This window comes from Rhea americana, unplaced genomic scaffold (assembly GCF_003343005.1).
Source record: "Rhea americana isolate MKP2758 unplaced genomic scaffold, rheAme1 scaffold_1, whole genome shotgun sequence".
In the NCBI taxonomy this organism is placed as follows: Eukaryota; Metazoa; Chordata; class Aves; order Rheiformes; family Rheidae; genus Rhea; species Rhea americana.
In genome coordinates, this window is record NW_028185038.1 from 11,028,945 (window position 1) to 11,051,798 (window position 22,854).

At 38.7% G+C, this 22,854-nt stretch overlaps 1 protein-coding gene across 2 annotated transcripts in view; it reads right to left on the bottom strand.

The window, feature by feature from the left end:
• The window catches only part of SEMA3A (semaphorin 3A), a 170,463-nt gene that overhangs the window by 81,688 nt on the left and 65,921 nt on the right, over window positions 1-22,854 (bottom strand). For both annotated transcript variants that reach the window (XM_085298929.1, XM_085298938.1), the window contains exon 5: window positions 18,819-18,938. In XM_085298929.1, coding sequence (XP_085155055.1) covers window positions 18,819-18,938 — 120 coding nt within the window. The remainder of the gene's footprint in view (window positions 1-18,818; window positions 18,939-22,854) is intronic.

Below are 22,854 nucleotides of genomic sequence, written 5' to 3' on the forward strand. Positions count from 1 at the left end.
ACACTTACAAATGGAATCTGAAATATAATAGCCCAGCTGTCTTTCCGTTTCAGGAGGTGTTAGTGGTAGCAGGGAAGTCAAATTGCAGGATTGGCATTTTATTCTCACAGCAATGACTAAGCATCTGCTCCAAAGCCCAGCTAGTCTATGGTAGTTGCTTCTCATATTTCAGTGGCCATATTTCCAGTGAAAGGGCCACAAAGAAACATCACTTTTGTATAGATTAAAGAAATAGGAATTTTAAAACCACATTTCTGTCTGAAAACATTTAGCAGTGTAGAGAGAAAAAACTCAGATTACTGACTCAAGGCAGCTAGAATAAACTAAAGTAATTTATCTTTACTTTTTCAGTATATTCACTTTGTGGTAACTTTGTATAAAGTTGTGTTCACTATTTCCTTCTACACAGAGAGCAATTCTGCAAACAATACTACAGCATTTCATTTTATAGATCAAGAACAAGATTTTAAAGGTACAATAGCTTTTCTATGAAAGACATCAATGCCCAGTAGCAGTCAGAAAAAGCAAATTGATTTTCAGGAGTTTTAAAGAAGGCGATGAAGAACAAAGCCTACAGCATCATTCTGTCGCTGTATAAAGCCATGGCATGCCCGCATTTTTAATACTGCATGAAGCTACAGTCCTCTAACTTAAAAAGCATGCAGCAAACTGGAAAAGGCATGAAGAAGAGATAACTGTTCTCAATTTTCTAAAACAAACCAGAAACATCAAATGCAACTAGCTAGTGGAAGGTTTAAAACGAATGAACAAAAGCCCTATTTCTTACATGTTACGATTTGTGGGACACGGGATGTCGAGGTTACGTAAAGATATATGAGTTCAAGAAATGCCAGTACTAACTCATCAAAAAGTATTTAACATAGAGATTCCTCCCTGGTTCAGGAAATCCCTGAACAACAAGTGCTCGAGGCTGGGAAACTGTATTTCCCGGCATTGCTGCCCGCTTGCCTTGTTCTCTCCCCGGCACCCAGTCTCGGCCCTGTGAGAACCACGACCCGGGCTAAATGGGCTCTTTTTTCGGGGGACAGATTTGACTGTTCTTATGAAATGAGGCAGAGGGAAATCAGGCAATTTACCCAGGAAATCCATGCCAAAGCGAAAAGCTGACGTTCTCGCTCCCGAGTGCCATGAGGTATTTTGCCCTGTCTCAAATCCTAGTAGAGCTGGTGACAGCTTGGCTTTCTCAGCCCACGCCACGCTGCCCACAGCGTGCCAGACAAACCGCTAGGGACCACTCGGGGTGTGGAAAGTGCACCAGTCGGTGCCCCGTTAGCCTTTCGTTTCCCCAGGAGTATCTCAGCTGAGTTCCAAAATACAGAGGAATTGTCATATGCAAACATCCACTTATTTTTTATCCCCTTGGATTACAAGAATAAGCAACAGAAACAAACAAAAAAAACCCTCTCTCTCAGGAATTTCCACTATCTGTGATATACACTCCTCTAAAACCACTTAACATTGAATAGCTAAACAATCCACAGGCAAAACTAAGAAGAAATAACTCATTTAGCTTAGAATAAAGATGAGTGGGTCCCTATATAGAATATAGATCAGAAAATGCATATTACATAATTTGATAGAGAAGGGTAAGGATTTTAGTACTGGCTTTTATGATTCAAATACAATCAGTGGAGACTCACAGAATAATATTTTTCTAAAATTTTCCCATCACATCCAACACTTATTAAAATAATCTAATCTGTTTAAACACACTGGAGGGAAGAAGAGCTGATACATAATTATCTCTTTCCCTAAATTGTTCTTTGATTTTGTTTCAAAGCTCAAAGATCCGCCCAGTTTTTGTGCTAATAGCCAACACTGATGTCACTGAGAGAAACAGAACGGAAGATAGAGATGGAGGTTGCATTTGAAGATAAATTGAATAAAAACATTAGAAATCAGCTGATAAGAAAAGCAAACAAATATCCAGAAAGCCTGCTTTGGGTTTCATAACTCTTCCTTGCTTTCTTGATATATCACAATATCCTTCATTTCCCGTTCTAATCATGCAAATTTACAGCTGTCTTTCTAAACATTTTTAGACTCCACTTCAAGTGCTTTACTTGATACCATATGTCATATATTTCCTCTTCTTTTTGTAAAATGGCTTCAGATAGAGTGGTTTAGTCTTATTTTCCTGCTGTCTGGATTTTGTCTTTTGGTATTCAGAAGCCACTTTCTATCTTAAGTGTCTTTCATTTCTAGTCATTTCACAGGTCATGGGTCTTAACTCCTGCACTGTTAATCTTTTTAACTAATTTAAGAAGTTATAACTCCTTTAATTATAAATTGCACCATGATGAGGTAAGTTCCAAAACTGAAGTGAAAATAGTACAATGTAAAGCAGACTTATGCTGCCTTTCAGTATCCCAATGCTTCTTTATTTCTGCTGTGCTCCTATCCTTCCACCACCTCTGCCTTAACATCACATCAGTTGTTAACCAGTTATATACAAATCCATATATAGAAATAATTTTCAGCATGTGCATGAGGTCTACTGTCGTAGATGACAATATCTGAGGAAGAACACCAAATAATTCTTAAAGATATATTTTGGTGCACAGTTACAGTTCAGGTATGCGAGTCTGAGCACTAGTATCTATGTATGTTTGACAGCAGTGCCTAGGGACGTCTTTTTCTGCAAACTGGTGTGGATCATTTCTAGATGGATAATAATTTGCCTCAATTCTTGCACAATTAAGTTGTATCTGAAATTTCATACTGCTTCCTGAGTTCTCTTCTTGTATTCAATTTGTTTATTTTTATTCTTTCTAGTTCAGAGAAAAGTAAACCAATATCCAGGAACTTTTCTGAAATTCATTGTTCCTGAGTTCTTGCCTCATTTTATCATTATATTTTTTATTCTTCTTTTCACCCCCTCCTCAAGGTCATGAGCATCCCAAATATTAAGATAGGTGACAAATATAATCGCTATTTCTGAAGATGCCTATCTTTTTCTATTGACAAGGTATAAGGATAGGTAACTATACTAGTTGAATGTGTTTCAGGTGCTTCAGATCAGTAAAATAACTTCCACCCTCTGAAATTAGGCTGTAACGAACTAATGTAGATTAGATAATACCAGGAAAGAACAAAAGACTGAATTTCCGATCCCTTCAATACTTTGTTATTGCCATTTTTTCTCCGTTTCATGACCCCGCAGTTCCTTGGCATTACAAATAACACAAGATCTTCCCCTTCAGTGCGTCCTGCCGATGATGCTGCCTACGTAGAGCTGTGGCTGAAAAAGGAGTTTGTCTTTTTGACGCATCTAACGCAACTCACTGGAGAGAAAGCCTTCAGATTTGGTCTTATTCCTTCATCTCTGTAAAGATACTAGCAGTTATTTACGCTTATCTTTTAGCTCTCCTCATCTCATGACTCATATATTTAAAATCCTTTTGCTTTCAGCAAGGTCTAACTATCATATCCAGCCCTTACCGCCCTTCTTGACATATTGGTCTTTACTACAACACTACTTTTTAAAAATTAATCTTGCTTAAATTTTATCGCAGTTTCTCTAAGACTTCCTCACTCTCTTTGAATTCCACTTCAATCTGGTCACCCTGGAAGAGATTTAGAAGAAGAAATGCCAAATTTCTCGATATTATCAAGGAAGCAATAAGAGAAAAAAAATGGTAGGAGAGTTTGAACTATCCATTTATAGTATGTGATTACTGAAAGAAATATTTTTCTAGTAGAATGTACTGCTAAGTAAACTTATATAACAAACAAATATGTATTACTTATACTGAAATCTCAGATGGTTCTGCACTAAACTTGAGAGTATATTAATTATATCAAAATCAAAAGTCATTCAGAATGGAGAACCACCAATGAAAAAGATGCAATCCATTTTGTTCCAGTTTGACTCTTGCAGTAATTTAGATTTTAATTAGTCCTAAAGGAGATCACCTTTATCTGTTCTTTTTTTTTTATAAGAGTTAAGTCTAGAATTACTTCTGACCATACTACTTAACCTATCTTTTTTTTTCCTCCCAGTAAATGAATCATTTTGGATAAGGCTTTGATTCTTCTTACTCAGACGACTAATGTGGCTCATGAGAGTAAGTTAGTGCTTCATATGACTAAGATGTCATCCATTTTATAAGGAACTGAAATCTCCAGCCTTTCTGTCTTTTGTTATTATTTTAAAGTATCTTTTTATTTATTGTCTTTAATACTCCATGAAATATACTGATTGTAAAAATAACATCTAAGTCATTAAATGTTATCTAAACTAGTTTTTGCAATGTCAGCTAAAATAAATCATACTTTTCAAGGGATTCTGTATCATCCTTCTCCAAAAAACCCCAGACTTTTTCCTTTATTTTCTTTTAGCCTGCACTTTAAGACTTTTATTTTGTGCTTCTGATATGTCACTGTTTTTATAATGTCAGGAAAATACCTTGAGTTAACAAATTTATTATGCTATAATCTTTGTACGGAGAGATTTAGCATATCTGTATTAACCAGTTTTTATACTATATTCTTACTATCTCCCTTCAAGGTGATCCTTTTTACGACGGGCCGCGGCTCTTCAAAGGCTGGATCGAGACAGGCCGGCACAAAGCCATAAAAGCCCAAAACGCAGAGACGCGGGACTGAGCAGCCCATTTGCGGCTACTTTCAAGCACCAGAAAGCAGGCCCGCAATAACAGCTCCGCCGAACTGAGGGCGGCTGCGCAGCGATTTGCGCCACCTTAGCCAGGCGCTCGCGAGTTTGCTTGCGGACGGGGTTTCAGACCGGCAGAGCGGGCGTCCGCGCTCAAAACTCCCACTGCCTTGCCCAGACTTCCCCTTCGGGCTCCCTTCGACTGCAGTTAAACAAGGTCAGCTTTCTCCACTAACGTTTTATTTACCCTCATCAGTCTTCTAGAGCATACATAAATCCTGTACTTGTGTCTGCATCATTTATTATTATATTACGCCCATTTGAAGGATCTTTGCAGCCCTTTTCCATGTTAAATGATGCTCTTTCTTTCCATTTCCTAAATTCGGTATAAATTTCAATGCTTTTTGGTTAGGGACCGGAATTCATTATCCAGATTAAACTGCTACTGACTTCAAGGGATTTGTTCTCCTGTAGGTACTGCAGGAATAGATCCAAGTATGGAAACAGTAGTCTGATGAAGACTGATACTTTGTTTACTTAAGGAAAAGAGGAGAAGGAGAGGAGAAGGAAAGGAGAAGGAGAGCAGAGCAGCGCAGAGGAGAATAACAGAATAAAATAAGGCATTATTCAAAAAAGTAAGTGAAGTTAAGCACCTCAACCACCTACTATTAAACTGAATGTGCCACCACGACTACTGTTGATCTATCACCTTCATGACCACTGATGCTTAGCCAAAAAGAAAACGAAACTCGGAGCAAGTCAAGGGAAAAAAAACAACTGTGTTATTTGCAGTTTTTCATTGTTTGACACATGGTTTGTATTGTAGTTGCAGTTAGTTACACTCCCTATGATACCTTTGCAAGCTTGCAAATAAGTGTTAGCTACAGAGAATAATTTTGATTTATACAAATGGTAAAACACTGTCAGGTTTACGGTTTGCTCCATATTGCAAACAATGTGGAGATATAGCATGAAATGATCAGGGAGCTGCTGCTTTGAAAAAGTAATCAATGCCATTTGTTTTTCTGTTTACACATGTATGGGCTCCTAATTAAAAACAAAGAAAAAAGGAAAAAAAAGAAAAAGAAAATCATACCTTATGGCTAAAAAAAGGAAAAAAAACCTCACAGGAAGAGAATCTTCCTCTATCAGGATGTCTTTTGTAATCTCCCCCCTAAAGTAGTTTACAGGTTTTACAGGTTACAATATCAGGCTGGAAAAATCTGCATTTTACTGTACCTAAGAAGCAAAAGTCTAATTATTTGAGAAGCTGCAGCAACATAAAGCTGGAAATACACTTTAAAAAGTGTAAAAACTCCCTTTTTACACTTATATATTATAACTTTATACCTTTTGGAGGCTTGGAGTATAAAATATTGAATTCACATTTAACAGTTTGTGTTCTGTTCCAGGCGAGTTGAAATGTGGCAATGTCGGACCTTATGTGTGCAGAAGGTCTTTAAAGGGCGTCTAAAGATTGCTTAGTGGGCAGATAGTTCTGTCACTGCTGTTTTATTTCATCTGGAGCTTTTTTGACCCAGGGACGTAGAATTACAGGTCTAAGAAAATGTTCTGTTTTTTCAGAACAACGTCCGAAGCTTCATCTGTCAGGAAATCTGAATTGCAGACAGTAAAACCAATTACGGTTGAAGCAGTGAGCCTCAGCAGAATCCTGGAGACGAAGCTGTGACTTCGTGTCATCCTCAAGTGAAACGTGCAGCAGCTTTGCATATCACAGATAAGATGGTGCCACCACTGACAACTATGTCACTGGCACAAAAGCATGCATCATGGCATGAAAAAGACAGATTCCTATCAAGAATTCCTCATCTTTCCTCCTGCCAATGTTCTCCTAGCCTCATTGTGTGCAGAGCATCTTTGCAGCATAAGACTTTTTTTTTTTTTTTATTCCCCTTTCTGGTTTGTCAAAAGACATGATCAGGCAAAACATTTAAATAAGGGTGAAACTTTAGGTATGTGAATAATCTCATTGCCTGGAGCAGAGCCAGTGTCTCAGGAGGACACAGAGATTTGAACTTTACATCTTTTAAGGTATATATGAAAAGGGTTCAGATGAATAATCTATTTATCTACTGGATAGTTTCTATTTAAACAAAGAGAAAAGCGAAATGTACTGTGTATGTCACCGTTGGTTTGCACGACGCTAGGAGACAAGTTCTGAAGTCAAAACCAACGAAATCAGCTTTCAATCCAGTGCAGAAATTCTGAAGAAAAAATATGTTGCTCTCACTGTTGCAGTGCTCTGCTTGGTCAGTGGTGGTACATGTCACATTCTCACTTAAAAGGGTGCTGAGAAATGTTTATACCCAGACCAAGCCAATTACTTAACTTTTCCGGTATGGTTTATACTTAGTTCAGAAGAGGACAACACAGCTAGTAATCCCTGAAAGTATCTTTCTGATGAGATGAGTCATACAGAGCTGTTAGCAAAATCATGACCAGGCTACCAGGCTTTTAATGCCAGGTAGGACAGAGGTGTGAAAAGCATCCAGCGAATTTTTACGTTCATCTCATATGGAGCTGTGTTACTTGAGCCTTGCACTCAAGCAGCACGTGGAACTGGACCCTGATAATTCTGATACTCTCTTTCTCTTCAACAATTTTGTCACCGTTCTTTTTTAACCTAGTAGCACAAGCATATTTTGCACACAAAAGCAATTAGTATTGTTTTACACATGAAAACAACCAGGCATATCCCCAACTCTTTAGCTTTCTGCCGCCCCTCACAGTATATATTTATATGCCTATTTATATATTTATATTTATATAAATTTATATATTTATATTTATATTTATATTTATTTTACTCTGCACGTAAAATAGATTACTACAAGGCTAATATTTAATTTCTTTAACTCATGACATTGCAGAGGCATGTTTGAAGCCATTTTACTGAAGGATTCCTCCAAGGTAACCATTTAACAGCTAAGTAACCTTTAATTACTTTACTGTAATGATACACATCTAAGACAGATATTGTTAGACTGTGACATTTGAGCACTTTAACCTAAGGTAGTTATTAGCACTCCCATGCAAGATTCATTATGGATCATATTTCATTAATGGAGAGTATTGTGTTCTCATCTGATTAGGTACTTGTGAACATTTATTAACACATCTTCCCTTGTGTGACCGTGTTACAACTCAGATGAATCTATAGATTTTTACAAAGTAAGTGGCATTTCTCAACTGAAATATATGTAATTATACAAGAGGAAAGTTATATAACAGTTCTTCTGGGACTGTTTGATGCATATATTAAATAGAAAGAGAGTTGCTTAGGGCTGGAGAATGTTTATAATTATGATTAGTCATGCAATATTTGAAAAAGAAAGAATTAAAATGCAAATTAATTCTGCACTGCAAGATCGCTAATTGTGATTTATATCACTACAGGTGAGAAGATAGTCCAGACTTGTAGATCGTTGACTGCAGATGTATACAAATTAGAACAGATTAAATGACATAGCAAGTCACTGCCAATTCTAATAGGCACGAATTCATCATGATATATTTATTTATTTTGTTCAATACCTCTTTTTATTTAAGTTTTCCAGTGGGGATTGGTTTTTCATCTAGTATGGTATTTATATTCTTTTTTTGACAACTGAGCTAAAGAAAAAGAAATTTCTTAGAAAAAAAAAGACAGAAAAAAGCTTTCCCTCATGAGAATAAATGAAAATAACTATATGTGAATGATATATGGCAAATAATACAGAAGCTGAAACAGAAAGAAAAAAAATAAATAGTAGCTTGTCTTTCCTTGAATTGACAATTAGCAGTGGAAAGTTACTTACCTTTCCCAATGAAATAATATAAGTTACTTAGGAAATAACTAATTTACTCAAAGTCCACAGAGGCATGTATTTCACCTGAGTCAGGTCACAGCCACTAAGTTATTTGTCTTATAAAAAGGAGGGAGAGGCGAAGGAAGGAACGGACGGGCGCACACAAGTGCATTTCCCTCGCAGGACTAGTATGCGAGCGAACAGGCAGCAGTTCTGCTCCGTTTATGCTCAAGAACTCCAAAAGGAGCCAACACATTTCCAAGCAGACTTACTGAGTGCCACACGCAGGAATGTTACACACTATGTAAGAACTTAAAATGAATGGAAGCGTAAATGATTTTTTTCCCCTGACTTCAAGTGGTTTTATTATTAAATTTTTAGGACAGAAAGAGTTGCTGTGATCACTTAGCCTAATTTCCAGCATCACACAAGTAATACCATTTCAGCCTGCTTCAAAATCCCATGTTTTACAGAGCTGGAGTGCACTGCTGACAAAGTATATAGGTGATTCAGATAGCCCTGTGCAAGGTAAAATGGGACTAGTACAAATACTTAAAGCTCTGCCTGTTTCCGTACTATTCCTCACCTCCCACAGTCTCTCAGCAGTAAATTGATTAACTCCTCATGGCAAAAAAAGACAGACTAGTGTAAAGGAAGATAATTATTTATGTCTATGCACTGCTTGCATGTCTATTATTTTTAGATAATTTCACGCACAGTCCCATGTTCTTTCCTTGCACAAAACACACTGTCTGTCTAAGCCCTGACCCACCCCTAAGCCTGGATTCTCTTCCTGCTGATGGTTATTGCAGCAATCAAATGTACTCTGCCAAACTAGGTTTCATATTCACAGAAAAGTATTGTTTAAAGAAGAGCGAAAGAATTTTCTTTCCTGTCAGACTTTTAAGATCTTGAAATACCTGACTTTTAATCTACCGGTGTCATCTTGTGCCAGTAAAACACGTGATGTGAAAAGATGAAAACTTCTACACTGCTAAAAAGCACTTTCTTTACTCTTTGCAAAGATATTTAGCAAAGATAGAAAATGATACAACGGTTAAACTATATCTGTTCTTGTTTGTATAGACCATTCCTCCTGCAGCTATCTTCTGCTTAGGTATGGTGTATAGGGGATTAATTCACAGCCATTATTTTACAGAGTTTGGTCCATTCTCACCTTCTTAAGAAGCAAAGTATTAGCCATTAATCAAAGCACCTACCTTTAGCATCATTGTCTTACTGAACTGAATAGTGGTATTTTATGATTTGAACATATTCAGATAGTAACAAATTCAAGACAATCTTTGTATAACACAGGGCAGCGAAGAAATTCAGTTTCAAAACCTTGTGAAGGAAAGAAAGCATCTGGAAAGTATTATGAAAGTATTTTCACATAAAAATGAGTCTATACATAAAAGTGGGGATGGTCAAGATAGTAAGAGAAGAACAATTATTTACTGTTCCGCCAGGCAACTGCTGGAAATACCTATATACTGCTATTTACTGAAGGAAATGGTAGCTTCACCTGCAGTTGCTCTGCTTTTTATCAAAGGTGAAATAAGATTTAATCGTTATGGAGAAGCCAGTTTTGTCATGCCAAACGCAGCTGTTGACGAAAGAAAGAGATGCATAAGGAGCTTGGAAACACCCCAAGGAGGCCTCCCATTGCGGAAAGTCACTTTTTTTTTTTTTTTCCTGAATATGTTCAAAAGTTTGCTCTTCAATCCATGAGCGCTCTCATCTTTCTCTTGCAGAAATGCTCCTTTTCTGGGAATTTGGGATTGTGACAGTCAGAACCCACCTTGGGAGGAGGGAGGTTTGGGGCAGAAGCTAAGCACAGGCCTCTCCCTCCACCGAACAACTCGCACTACTGCTGTACACACCTCCAAGGCCCCTCCACGGGCAAGTGCCATGCCCACATACTGCTAAGTTCACATAGAAAGGATAAATTTTAGGTGAGGCCTAAAAGCGTGAAAATAGGCAAGATTTTCTGCCTCAGAGTTAGATACGCTTACTAGATCTAGAAATCAGGCCGGAAAAGTGCTTCTGTAAGACCCCAGCTCTCATATAGCTTCAGACAAACTCCAGCGGAGTTCATTAACGTCAGCACGCTCTTGCTTAGGTCTTCACACCTGAGCATTCAGCGTAAGCTCTGGTTCGTCTGCTGCTCCACGTTTCACAGCTCCGCAGCCTGTATGCGGAACATCACCCACAGCTGCAACCTGCTGCTTTGTGACTCAGCCTGTTTAAAACCTATTTGACAAGATGTTTGTACCAAGCTACAAACACAATACGGTCACTTCCTTCAGCTGCAGAAATCACACTTAAAACGTGATTCTTCTCCAGGAGGTCAGCCCTTGTCAACTGGAGCTTTGTGACATGGATCTAGCTAAGAATAACGCCGCTTTGATGCTGGTCTCTCCAAATCTGTGCTAGGTAACTCCTTCTTTTAGCTTTCTTCCCCTTGCTTCTCTAAATCAATAAATTATTGCATTTATAAATCATTTCCTTAGTTAAGTCACTGTATCCTATATGCTGGTTTTTATTAAATTGTTTTTCCAAAAGATGGTGGTTTATTTATTTATTTTTTTTCCTCCCTCAGGTTGGTCTTGAGATCAAAGGATTCAGTCATACTTGTCTTGCGTTTCTGGAGATGTGTTGGTGATATTTTGCGTATGCTGCATGACTGTGAAGTTGAGTTTATGTTTTCAATCGTTACTCTAACAAGAGGAGAATGCACCAGTTTTCTGCTACTAGAAACATTGCGGACTCTGTTCATAAATGGACATAATACTCCCACCCTGAAAACAGTATCATAATCTTCGTATGAATGCCATCTCTCTTAAAAAACACAACCTAAATTTGTAATGATTTAGCAAAACTATATTATCTTATGATAAGATGAGGTAAATATGTTGCCAATGTGAATATTTATATTCTGGAAATAAATAATTCATCCTAACATCTTTTAATTGATAGAAGGAAAAAATAATGTCCAAACGCGAACACTGGATGTATTCTCAGCACAGAGGCAAGGGAGAATTAGAGGCAGATCTTAAGAGATGTCTTTAACTTGAATCACGCATTATCTGAACACATTCTAAGACAGTCATCCTTTCTGTGATACGCTTTTAAGGCACGGATCCCAAAGTGTGGTATTACATGTGATATAAGTGAAAATTCGCTCCGCGGCTGTGTGTGTGTGCACGCTCCACCCCATGAATTCACTTCCATGGAGGTCTCTTTCTATCTCACTCTCTTTTTCTCCCCTCTAGCAGCATAAACAAAAGTTTTCCCACAGTGCTGAGGCTCATTTCTTTGAACCTAATGAATATGTCGACTGGCTTTAGTTCCTTATTCATGAAAGTCATTCAGCTGTGGCATACTGTATACAGTTCTCCACTGTAATCAACAGGCATTTCTCAGCAACCCAGGGCCGAGAGTAATGTACGTCCCAGGAACAACGGGGTTCTCAGTCATCTCGGTGAAAGCATGCTAGCGCATAGATTCCACTCATTAGGAGGCAGGGGGTTCAAATCTGACACTGTTCTTCGTACTAGAGTCTTGTTGCACTGAGAAAATCCGAAAATTTTTATTGTGAATAGTTTTTTGTTTGTTTGTTTTTTGTTTAAGTGGAGGAGAGTATGCAGGATCTTGCTCCTACAAAAGTTCATTTTGCTTCATTGCATCTCTCTGGTGACCAGAGGAGATTCATGGAAAGACTGCCACTTGCTACAAACCACATATTCTTGCTAGTTCTCTTTCATCTCTGAAAAGTTTTCAATTAAAGCCAAGCTGCAGAACAGTGGAACGTCACCTGCACAGTGACTTTCATTTAAATTTTCCTTAAAACACATGTATACGGTAAGATGGTTCTGGAATTGATTTTTTTTTCCTTTCTCTTAAGATAAACTGGGAGGTCTGCCACAGCAATTTGGATATATTTATCAAGTCCTAAACAAAAGTTGGTTGCTGAATAGCCGAACTGATCAGACTTGAATAATAATGGGGGATTCATTAGTGGTTTCTGCTGTGCAGCAAATGGCCCTTGCAGTTGTAAATTCCACGTCTTTGTTCTGCTTCTCATCGTATCTTATAGCTCTTCTCGGTATGACTAACTAAAGAATTGTGCTTCCCCCTTTGCCTAAACCAATTAAGTCACTAGACTGAGGAATAAAGGTGAAGAAATAAAATAGCCAACTGTACTGTTTTGACTTGCGGTACTTTAAAACTCGACTCCATTTCCTGCATGTAAATGTTCAACTTGTAAATCTCAAAGTGAACCTCAGACATAATTACCGACTTTCTGTCACTTCAGACATAAATAGATTCCAAATTACTCTAGGTGTAATTATGAAATATGCAAGGGCAGAACTGAATGCGTTGCATGACAGCTGAAAACCCGAGATGTTCACGTTTCCTGCCAAGGATTAAAGCATGACCCCTCTGCTAAATACTTTCCCCCAAAAAAGGAGGTTTGTACCATATCCAAATTTTAAGATATTGAGCCAGATCTTTTGCACTTACGTGGTCTGGAATAGCCGTATTCTTACAAACCTACCTTTGCATCAGTAAACTGAAAACCAAATGGATCAGCTAGTTCTCAGCTGTTCAGCTGTCATAGGGACATTCCCTTCTTAAATGAACACTAGCTGCAAATTTAAATGATTATGCTTTCAACTGTGTGTTTTACATCAAGAGTTGCGTATATATTCTGCTTTGTGTTAACAAATCTGTTCCCATCTTGCTAAAAATAGGATATTTTGCCTTACAAAAAAATCTCTTTTGAAATTTCTCTTGAATTTTCTTCAGTATCTCACTTTTTGGTGGCTAAAACATCTGTAGCAGCTATATAGACTTCCACAGCAGCGAGGGGCAGGAGAGATGTCAGCCACTGCTGCCATGTGCGGTATTCCATTAACGAAAGTTTACCTCGTAACTTAAACTATTCCGACAGCTAAATTATCACTTAAATCCTAATAGTCCTACTTTAAAGGATTGACGCTGGAAATAATTTTTTATTGGAATTATCTTTTGGTTCAGATGACATGACAAAGTTTTGAAAGAATTGAGGATACCTAGTTTAGCTTCTCTGTTAGCAAATAAAACTGTTCAAAATACAGCTAAAGTAAAAGGAGATCTGCAGTATCTTCAAAGACAGCTTCAAGACATAAATAATGTGATTTAACCATGAATCTGATTCATATTTGTTTACAAAAGGGTTTATGGAGTTTTTCAAAAAGTCTTTTAAGTGGGAATCAAGTTACCGCCTTTTAACGACCTTCTACTTCTGCAACTCTTTCACAAGAAAATGCCACGTAACAAGAGGTGCCCTTCGGGCACCAGCCCTGCAGGAAATGCTCACTACTGCACGAGGTTGCTTAAAAATACGTGGCGCTTCCCGCAACGCGTCCGAGTTTCCATCCGGAAACGTTCGTCGGACGGTACCAGCGCTAATGGCTCACCGAGGACGTCTTTGGGCGACGGGCCGTCACGCGTCCCTGCCCGCCGCTCCGCTCCTCTGGCGGGTGCTGCCTCCGGGTCACTGGAAACTCCCCCTTCCCAACCAACGCCGCAATGAATTATGACTTGGCAAAGAGAAGTCTGTATTATACAGAGCTACATATAACTGTGTATAAAATGATATGCTTCCAAAACGCTCGGAAGGGTCTAGCTACGCCAAGATTTATTCCTTCTGACAAGCGGAGGTAAACCGTACCTGTGCGAAAAGCCTGATTTTACGCAGAGTTTTCACCCAGGCTAGCCGAACGGGCGGGAAATCCGCGCAGCGTGGACCACCAGAAGCGACGGCTTGCAGATCCAGCAGCCTCCAGAGGCTTCAGCCCCCTTCTTTGCGATTTGGCAGCTTTGGCCACTGCCCCCGTGAGATTCCCGGGCAGATCTATGCCTCACGGCGACTACCGCAAAGCTTCCCAGCAGATCAAGTCTCCCAGGAGAGCAGAGCTCGTTGTCCTACCTTCTCCAAAACAAGGTGAAGGCCTGGAAACCTCTGAGACATGGTGGCAAAACCAGCTAGGCAAACGAAAGCACTGCTCCCAGGGTACTTAGCCTGTACACTAGCTAGAGATCTTCCTCTCTAAGTCTTATTTTTGAGCACCATAGTAGCTATTAGATAGCTATTGGTTTGGAAGATTTAAACATCTCTGAACTGAAATAGGCTGCTATAGATCTATAAAATAGATCTCCCTTTATTGACATTTCTTTGTGATTATAGTTATGATTAGAATTGTAATATCTCAGACAAAACAATCATCCTTTAACAGTATCTTTTTTTTCTTTATATTTGTTACAGCATATTTCATTTTTTTATTATTTGGCAAGCACATAAATGGCATATAAAAGTAGCATTAATTAGATGCAAAGTAAATTAGCCTGAGGTGAGTATTAATTTAAAAGAATCATTTGCTCAAATATTTCACTTAAAAACTACAGCCAGAATCTTAACTGATGTGAACTGACACAGCTCCACTGTCTTCAATGAATTTACGCCAATTTATGCCACATCTGCTACTAGTGAAGTCAATGTTTTACCCTGAATTTTATATTAGATAATGAAATAGAACAAATTTTTTCTACCAGCAGTAGCACTCCTCCTTCAAGTACTGTGTTCCTCCAAAGTTATTCTTTTAGGAAAAACCTGCTCTTTCACCACTATTTATATTGTGTGTGCGTATATGTATGCATATATATATATAAAAGGCAGATGCATAAATGTATCAAAACAGGATGTCCAGAACTTAACAAATGCACTCTGGACCTCTTCTAATGTGAAGTACAGAAGGGACAGAAAGAGTGGAAGGTATAACTTAGCAAAATTTTACGAGTTGAACCAAAGATTTTTAAAATGCACAGAGACCGGAAAAAGTAAATATGTTACAGGTGGTAGCATTATATACCTTCATATGCAATAACTTAATGTTTTATGTACGTCATAAATCTAAACTAAATTTAGAGCTTCTTTATTTATTAAGAATGAGAAATAACCTGCAAGTAAAGTGATCCCAGATCTTTTAAGTTCATCCAGCTAAAAACGAGTTTTAATCTGTCGGACAATGACAAGAAATTTGGAATTAGGAGGCAATAAAAGGCGCAGGGCTAGTTCTGCAGACAGTGTCTATTGATTTACCTCTGCTGAAGAAACCCTAATGTATTCCTGCTGAGGAGCTGGCAAACTATTTTGTGCGGCTCCTGCAATGCCTGAGCGGTAAGGAAAGGGTCCTACGGCGCATTTGCTCGACTTCCACACGTGTGCAAGGGTTAGGAAAATGGAAAATCCTGCTCCTTCCTGAGCAGGACTGTTCCCTGCTGGGTTCGTGCAAACTGCCCCAAAGGGAGCACTGGGGAAAGCGCACCGCGCTGCCTCCCTCCGCGCGGGCGTGCGCGGACAGGTGCAGTCTGCATCCTGCTGCGTTCTTCCGGCAGGTTTAATGCGCCCCTGCGTCTCCCCGCAGTTGGGTTTGCTCCTTTTAAGCGCAGATCTGACTTATGTGATTTTGCAACCGTGAATATAATAGTCCTACACATTCAGTCCCGCTTCCTCAGAAATCAGTGGAGCAGAGTAGACCATTACTAATTACTTTCCTGTATTATCTAGTAATTGCTTTGTTGTATTATATTGCTTCAAGTGGAGAGACTGCCATGAGCTGCCTAATTGCAGAGACCTAAAGCAGGTGTAGGCGTGCATGTTAGGTCACCTCTCCTAACTTCAGAGGCATAGTATAGATACAGTATAGACATAGTATAGACAATTGAGTAGGAACCAATTTGCCCTATCAGTCAAGGTGGAAATAGAGTTTCTCCAGTGGCTGACTCAGATCATCCTAATTAGCTTCCTCTCAGATATTTTCTGCATATACATGTTCTTTGTCTTCTCTAAATGCATTCTCAAGCCTATGTGCTACAAGAAAGTCTATTCAAACATGAACTTTTTTCTTCTCTTTAAATACTGTGGCTATTCACTTACACATCTGGAATGGATTGAAATGAAGATTAGTCTGCTTTACTCCTTAGAATGCGATGTAATTCACAACATATTAGGTTATATGCATTTGCACAGATCACTTTTAATCAGATGCACAGCATGCTGTTCATATCCTTTTACCTTTTTATTATTATTTCTTTTACTGTACTTCATCAAATTCAATTCAATCTGCCTACTTTCATCACTAGAAATGGTTTTCTTCCAATATGGAACGGGGCTTTAATATGCTGCTTCATATAGAAGAGATATGCAACAGATTTAACAATTCATATTCCCATTATTTTATGACTGTCACACAAAGTAATTTATTTGCTCTCCTCAGTCATAAAAATTGTGCTATATTTTCTTTTTAATTTCACTTCCCCAGCCTCATCAATTAGAGGCATACTCATTTTCTCTTCTCCACTGTACTCAGACTGGTGGGTTACATTTAGAGATCACATAAACAAGCAGTCTTATTACTCTGTAGGTACATTTCCCAGCTATTCCGCTCATCAGCTAATGTTTACCTCTTTCTTACAAGCGCTTCAAAACGAATAAGCAGATGGAGAAGTCAGCTAATTTTCTGAAAGTGTTGTAGCGGAAAGTGAATCTTCAGGAAACGTTCTAGATGACAACTTTTTTTTTTTTTGAATTCAAAATCAATTATTTGCCTTCATTTATACTTTTTACCTTTTTTAGTACATTCAAGAGGTGTAAAAAGTGTATGACAGAGAAGCAGCCACCTGGCTCACTGACATGACATGTCCGGTGCTGCTGTGTGACCTGACGGCATAAACTACCTGGCTCTTGCAGACGCAGCGTGCAGGGAGGGGTTAATATTGTATCCTCCACTCTTAGTAACTTTAATAGTTACTGTCAGTCACGCTCCCTCCTTTCCAGACATTTGAAATTCCTGGCTAGTTAGCTGGTGTACAGGAAAAGAAGGAGCAGGCTCCTGCTTTGAGAGAGACAGTGAAGATTATTTTTTTATTTTTTTTATATATATATATATATATATATAAGATTATTAGTTGATAGCTATGGACTGCTAAAAGGACGCTGATATAAATATTCCTTTTGCAGCTCCAAGGACAAATGCATCATTGACACAAGTCTTTCAAAACTCCAAATGTTAAACCAAGGTTGGATCTGGGCTCTAGTCTCTGAACATCCTTGCTATAAATCCTTGAGAAAGTGTGTGTTAGTTTTACAGTACACTCATAAAACAGCCAAATGTAAAAGTAAATGACCTCATACCAGCTATCTCTCTGCAGATAGATTCACTTGGCAGATAGCCAAGAATTGATTGACACACATCTTACAGAACGCGAGTTAATTAATATGTCTACCAATTCCCAAATGGATCTCGGGAAGCAGAGAATCTGTTTAATGCAGTAAGCAATGACATACTGTGTGTGGTCAAGAGACAATCACTAATTGCCAAGAATGCATTCTGGAATCAAGCATTAAAGAAAAAAAAATCCAACAAAAAAAAGACCCTTCTACTCTTCAGCTCCTTTATCCCTTCAAAACCTTATGCTTAGAACATTATGAAGACTCATGTTTCAAATATCAAGGCATTTTTATAGAGAAAAATGATTTCCAGACTATAACTATACAGTTAACACTCAAAAAGCCTGTTAATTTACAAGGAGAAATTCTGATTTTTAAATAACTGAGTGAGTTCTCATTCACTTAACAGTGATGTCTTTATTTCCACGGAAATCTGAAAACTCAAACTGCAAAACCACAAAGTGCCTTGAAATAGCTGCTCTTCAGCAGCCACATTTTGGATTCACCAATAAAACATATCCATAAATTAAATACATGACTGCTGCAAACACATTGAGAAGTCTGGCTGATAAATTGAAACAGTCCATGGAGCAATGCTCAGGTAAGCCAGACTGAAAGCAAAGTGGACTCACTCGTATTGTATACCCACTTTAACATTACAACAAAAAAAATGGCTTTTGTGGACAGACTAAGGATTCAAACGAGAGTGACGAGGGTATGGAGACATTCTAGCAATATCTTCAGCCAGGAAAATCAGCACAGCCCCAGCGCTTTCAGAGAGTGACGTTGGTTCTCACCCAGAGAAGACCATATTTGTCTATTTATCTACGGCGAGCACTGGCAAGACAGCGCAGAACCTACCCCAGGCTTTCCGCAGCAAGAACCAGCAAGAGGCGGGAGGGCAACGTGCGGGTGCCGCATGATTTGCCCGGCAGCATGTCAGCAGCAGATCCTCCAAGATCCGCTACCCAAGGCGCAGAAGTTTTAGTGCAACTTTGGCAGACAGAGATCATGGCTAAACCTCAAGAACGGTTACAAAGACAAACAAAAAAACAAACAAAAAAAAAAGAGAACGATATGTTTTAAGGTATTTTACCTCGGGGTGGCTTCCAACTTCAATATAGGCGCACACTGGATGAAAAGCCCCCGTTCCACAGGCGTACAAGTGCGTTTGGTTATAAGCCTTAAGCACCTTGATGAAATTAGCACATTCTCTCTGCGAAGAAATGGAAAATCATAATAATAAAAAAAATATCCACAAAGTTAATTCAAGCAGTGATTATGACTAATGGAGCTTTTCTGTGTTGGGAATGCATGGCAGAAGGAACAGATTTTAAAGGTGTGATCATTTCCGTGCTCTTTACAAGCTTGTTTATCACTAGGCATTTAATAAACACCTTGATTGAGGATCTCATTTAAATAGCCTTGGTTGTCATTTAATAAAGATCCATCCCTGAAGAAAAGATTATACAAATAATTTTCCTGGTATTTCTTTTTCCTTCACTCTTCACGTTTATAATTAAGGTTATTGCTATGTTTGCAAGACAAAATCCATTTATAGAAATGTGTCAGACTGAAATAATGAAGAGAAATGGAGCAACTGCTTGCTTGTATTCAATTAAGGAAGAATTAGAAAAAAAAATGATGGGCCAGATGGAACAAGTTGATGAAAAATAAATCATTGATATAACATTTCTAACAGTAACATGCATGTTGTCCCAGCTCCATTGTATATGCTTAAGGTCAACTTTACAAAGATACGTACACATGCTTAACTCTAAAGCAGCTACTTCACCTAGAATATAAGCTTTGCAAGGCTTGGGTATTGTATTTTCTACGTAAGTAAACTATTCACCATCAATAACTAGTTCTCAGCAATTAAAAATGTAACAGAAACACTAACAGTTCCTAGTAAAAATATTATCTGTAGTTTGTTAACAAAAATGTCATTATTAATGCCTAATTCTATTAAAAAGCAAATAAGTCTAACCTGACAGTCAGTGTCAACTTTTTCTGTTTATTTAATATTTTGTAGTTCAATCAAGTTGAACAATGAAAATAAATATGTCAGTGCTTGAGAAGTGTCAGTATGGTGATGCAATATTGCAAAAAATGGATTGCAAATTGGAGAAGAATAAGTACATTGACATAAAATAAGCATTTCCAGTAAAGTTTATATTAAAACTAAGGAAACTTTTATATGAAGATTTAAGTGTTGTATAATGTTTCCAATGTATTAAAAAAAAAAAAAAAAGGTTTTGTACAAAGCAGTATTATTAAAAACAATTCTGCCTTTATTTGCAAATGGAAAATGGCAATCAGCAGCAAAAAAACCACAATTATAGTAGCAGGAGAGAGAAGGAAGAGTAAGAATTCTATTGCCCCACCACTTGCCAAAGGAAGATTTATTCTCCCCAGACCCGAGGCATCATTTCTGTAGGAATCACAGCAGTAGCTCTATTGCCTTCCCTGGTAGGGCACCAAGCTGCACCTACCGAAGGGGTTCAGGTCCTGTGGCAAAACACCTTTGGAGCCACTGTCTTCGCAGAAATCTCACTGACCGGCATCATCAGCCTCCTTAACTTGCTTGGTAAATAAACCAGTAAACTCAGGGACGAAGGAACGGCTCTGCCAGGAAAGAGCGTGCAGTTGGAGGTGCCACAGGGAAAAGCAAGGAGCAGCCTCCCGCGGGGAGAAAGACGCTCCCCTGCGTCCCACGGGGGACCGTACTGAAAGGACATCGTCCTTCCAGCTCCACCGTTCATTTGCAAAACAGAGAGGTGCAACGTATTAAAAAGAACACCCCGGAGAGGAGCGCGCAGCATCACAGCCTGCCCTTGGCTTACGGCTGACTGCTTACGCTATCTTTCCCACTGAGATGCATGAGAAAACATAGAGATAATTAAGGTAATCCAGCAGGAAATTGAAAGAGAGAGAGATGGATGTTACAAGGGGTCTCTCCTAATTCTTTCCATTCTGACCTTTCTTCACAGAAACACACACAAATTCTGGGGCATATCTATTCTTCCTCCTACACATATATTACATCCATTACCCTCATTCACAGACAGCCTTCCAATGCCACAGTGGTAGAGTATCAAACAAACAAATACGTGGAGTAAATCACCAAAATTATACCCTATGTTTATATATTGTTCTTAATACTGTTGTTCTTTGCTTTTTAAAGAAAGAAATATGGAAAAATTTTATGAAAGTGTGTTATGAACTCAGTACCTTGGAGAGTAAAAACGAACAACTACCATAAATTCATATAATATTGAAAGTGAATAAATTTGAAATAGATCCTTTCTTAAACTCTTTGGTACTCTATGTTTCAGGCAGAACATCTTACTTTGACTCTACGTGGTTTAAAGCTGACCAAAGATTTGATCAATATTCAAAGAATTCAGAATTTTCTCACTTCTGAGTGACACATACTTTTCAAATTTATGGGGGAAAATGGGCTGAAGAGCTAAAATAAGTTTATCCTGATTCCAGTGGAACTATTCAGATTTACAGAAATAAGGTACCTGACTCTATATTCACACTCTAAATATTGTTTGACTGCTTATCTGTAAGATACAGCAAGAAGATATTAGATATTAATATGTTAAAGGTGAGACAGAGAACCCTCTTTAATTTAGGGGCAAACTCTTCTTTAGTTTCTATGGAAATATATAAAAAATTCATCAGCTTCAACTGTATTATTCCAGATTAGCCTGTGGCAGATAGGAGGAAAAAAATGTATCTCTTTCATAGCCATATTTCTCCTTCAGCTAGTCAGGATTTATTGCAGTGTAACCATGTCAAAACCAGTACAGTTACTCTATATTTATATTATATACGCAAAAGCAAATTTGCCTCATTCTTCTCTGTTTTTAAATTCTCCTTAATTCCTTGCACAACAGATTCTTAGCATAGATGTCTGAGAAATACACAACCTAGTTAAACAATGAGAGAGGTAAATACTTACAGTAATAAACCTCTGACAATAACATATAATTTATATAAAGTTTAACGTTCCTGGTCCAGCTAAAACTGCTAATATAGCTTCTCTGTGTTTTATAGCTGCATAAAGGAGCCATTAAGGTCTATTCAGTAAATTCTCATACACCTCCCAAACAGATTAAGTTTCTTTATATATTTTACATGATTGTAAAAAAATAAATAGAAAGGGGTATTAAGCCACAATAAATGACATCAAAGTAAAGTTACAGTTCTGATTTAAGCCCTTGTCAACTCAGGAAGTTCAAAGTGACGTTCCTGCCCTGCCTCCGAGACAGCGCTACGCTCACGGAACAGCAGCAATACTGTCACCGAGTGCACTTGCCGGGCAGTCAGATCCTTCCCTTTAATCGGGCCTCAGTACCGCTGCACCGATATCCTGCGATGTGCGGAAACGTCATCGAGCCTGAGCATTTGCGAGGGATATTCTGGGCTCAGCAAAGGTCTGCTCCATGATGAGATATATTAGGTTTTCCTAGCTTATGTGGCCTGAGGAAGAAAAAGCCCCCCATAACTATAAAATGTGAGTTTTAACTACTTTGAACAGTTCACTCTGAATCTCAGTATACATTAATGCTAAAGCAGATATTATTATCAGGGAAAGCATCTGTGCACTCATGCAACTGGGCTCTCGCAGTCATTCGCTACGTGTGCCTTGGATAACCTCCTCACCTTCTCGGTTCCACGCTTTCCCGTTCCCGACCTCGCTACAAGGCTAATTTCCCCGACACTCAGGCACCTCCAGTTGCACAACTTGGTGCCCAGCTCTCCTGCTCTTGACACTGGTGACTACGTCACCTCGACCGGAGGGCAACCACCCCAGCCCTTGGCAGGAGGCCAGGGAGAAGTCCTCTGCCTCTAACTGGGCTGCTCCCCCTTGGTGGGGACCTCCCGTTGCCATGCCCTTGGACCAGCACCCTATTGCTAACGCAAAGGTCTATGCCAGCAGAATGAGGCAATACAAGAAATGCAGCATCTCAGTAAAATACAGCAGACAGCAGGAAATATCCACAGAACACGATGCAACCAAGGGCTCGAAACTGTGATGAACAAACTGTCAGGAATTTTTAAGCACTGCTTCAGCTCCATGGTACCTTTGCATCCATTTTCACTTCCCTAGGAACAGC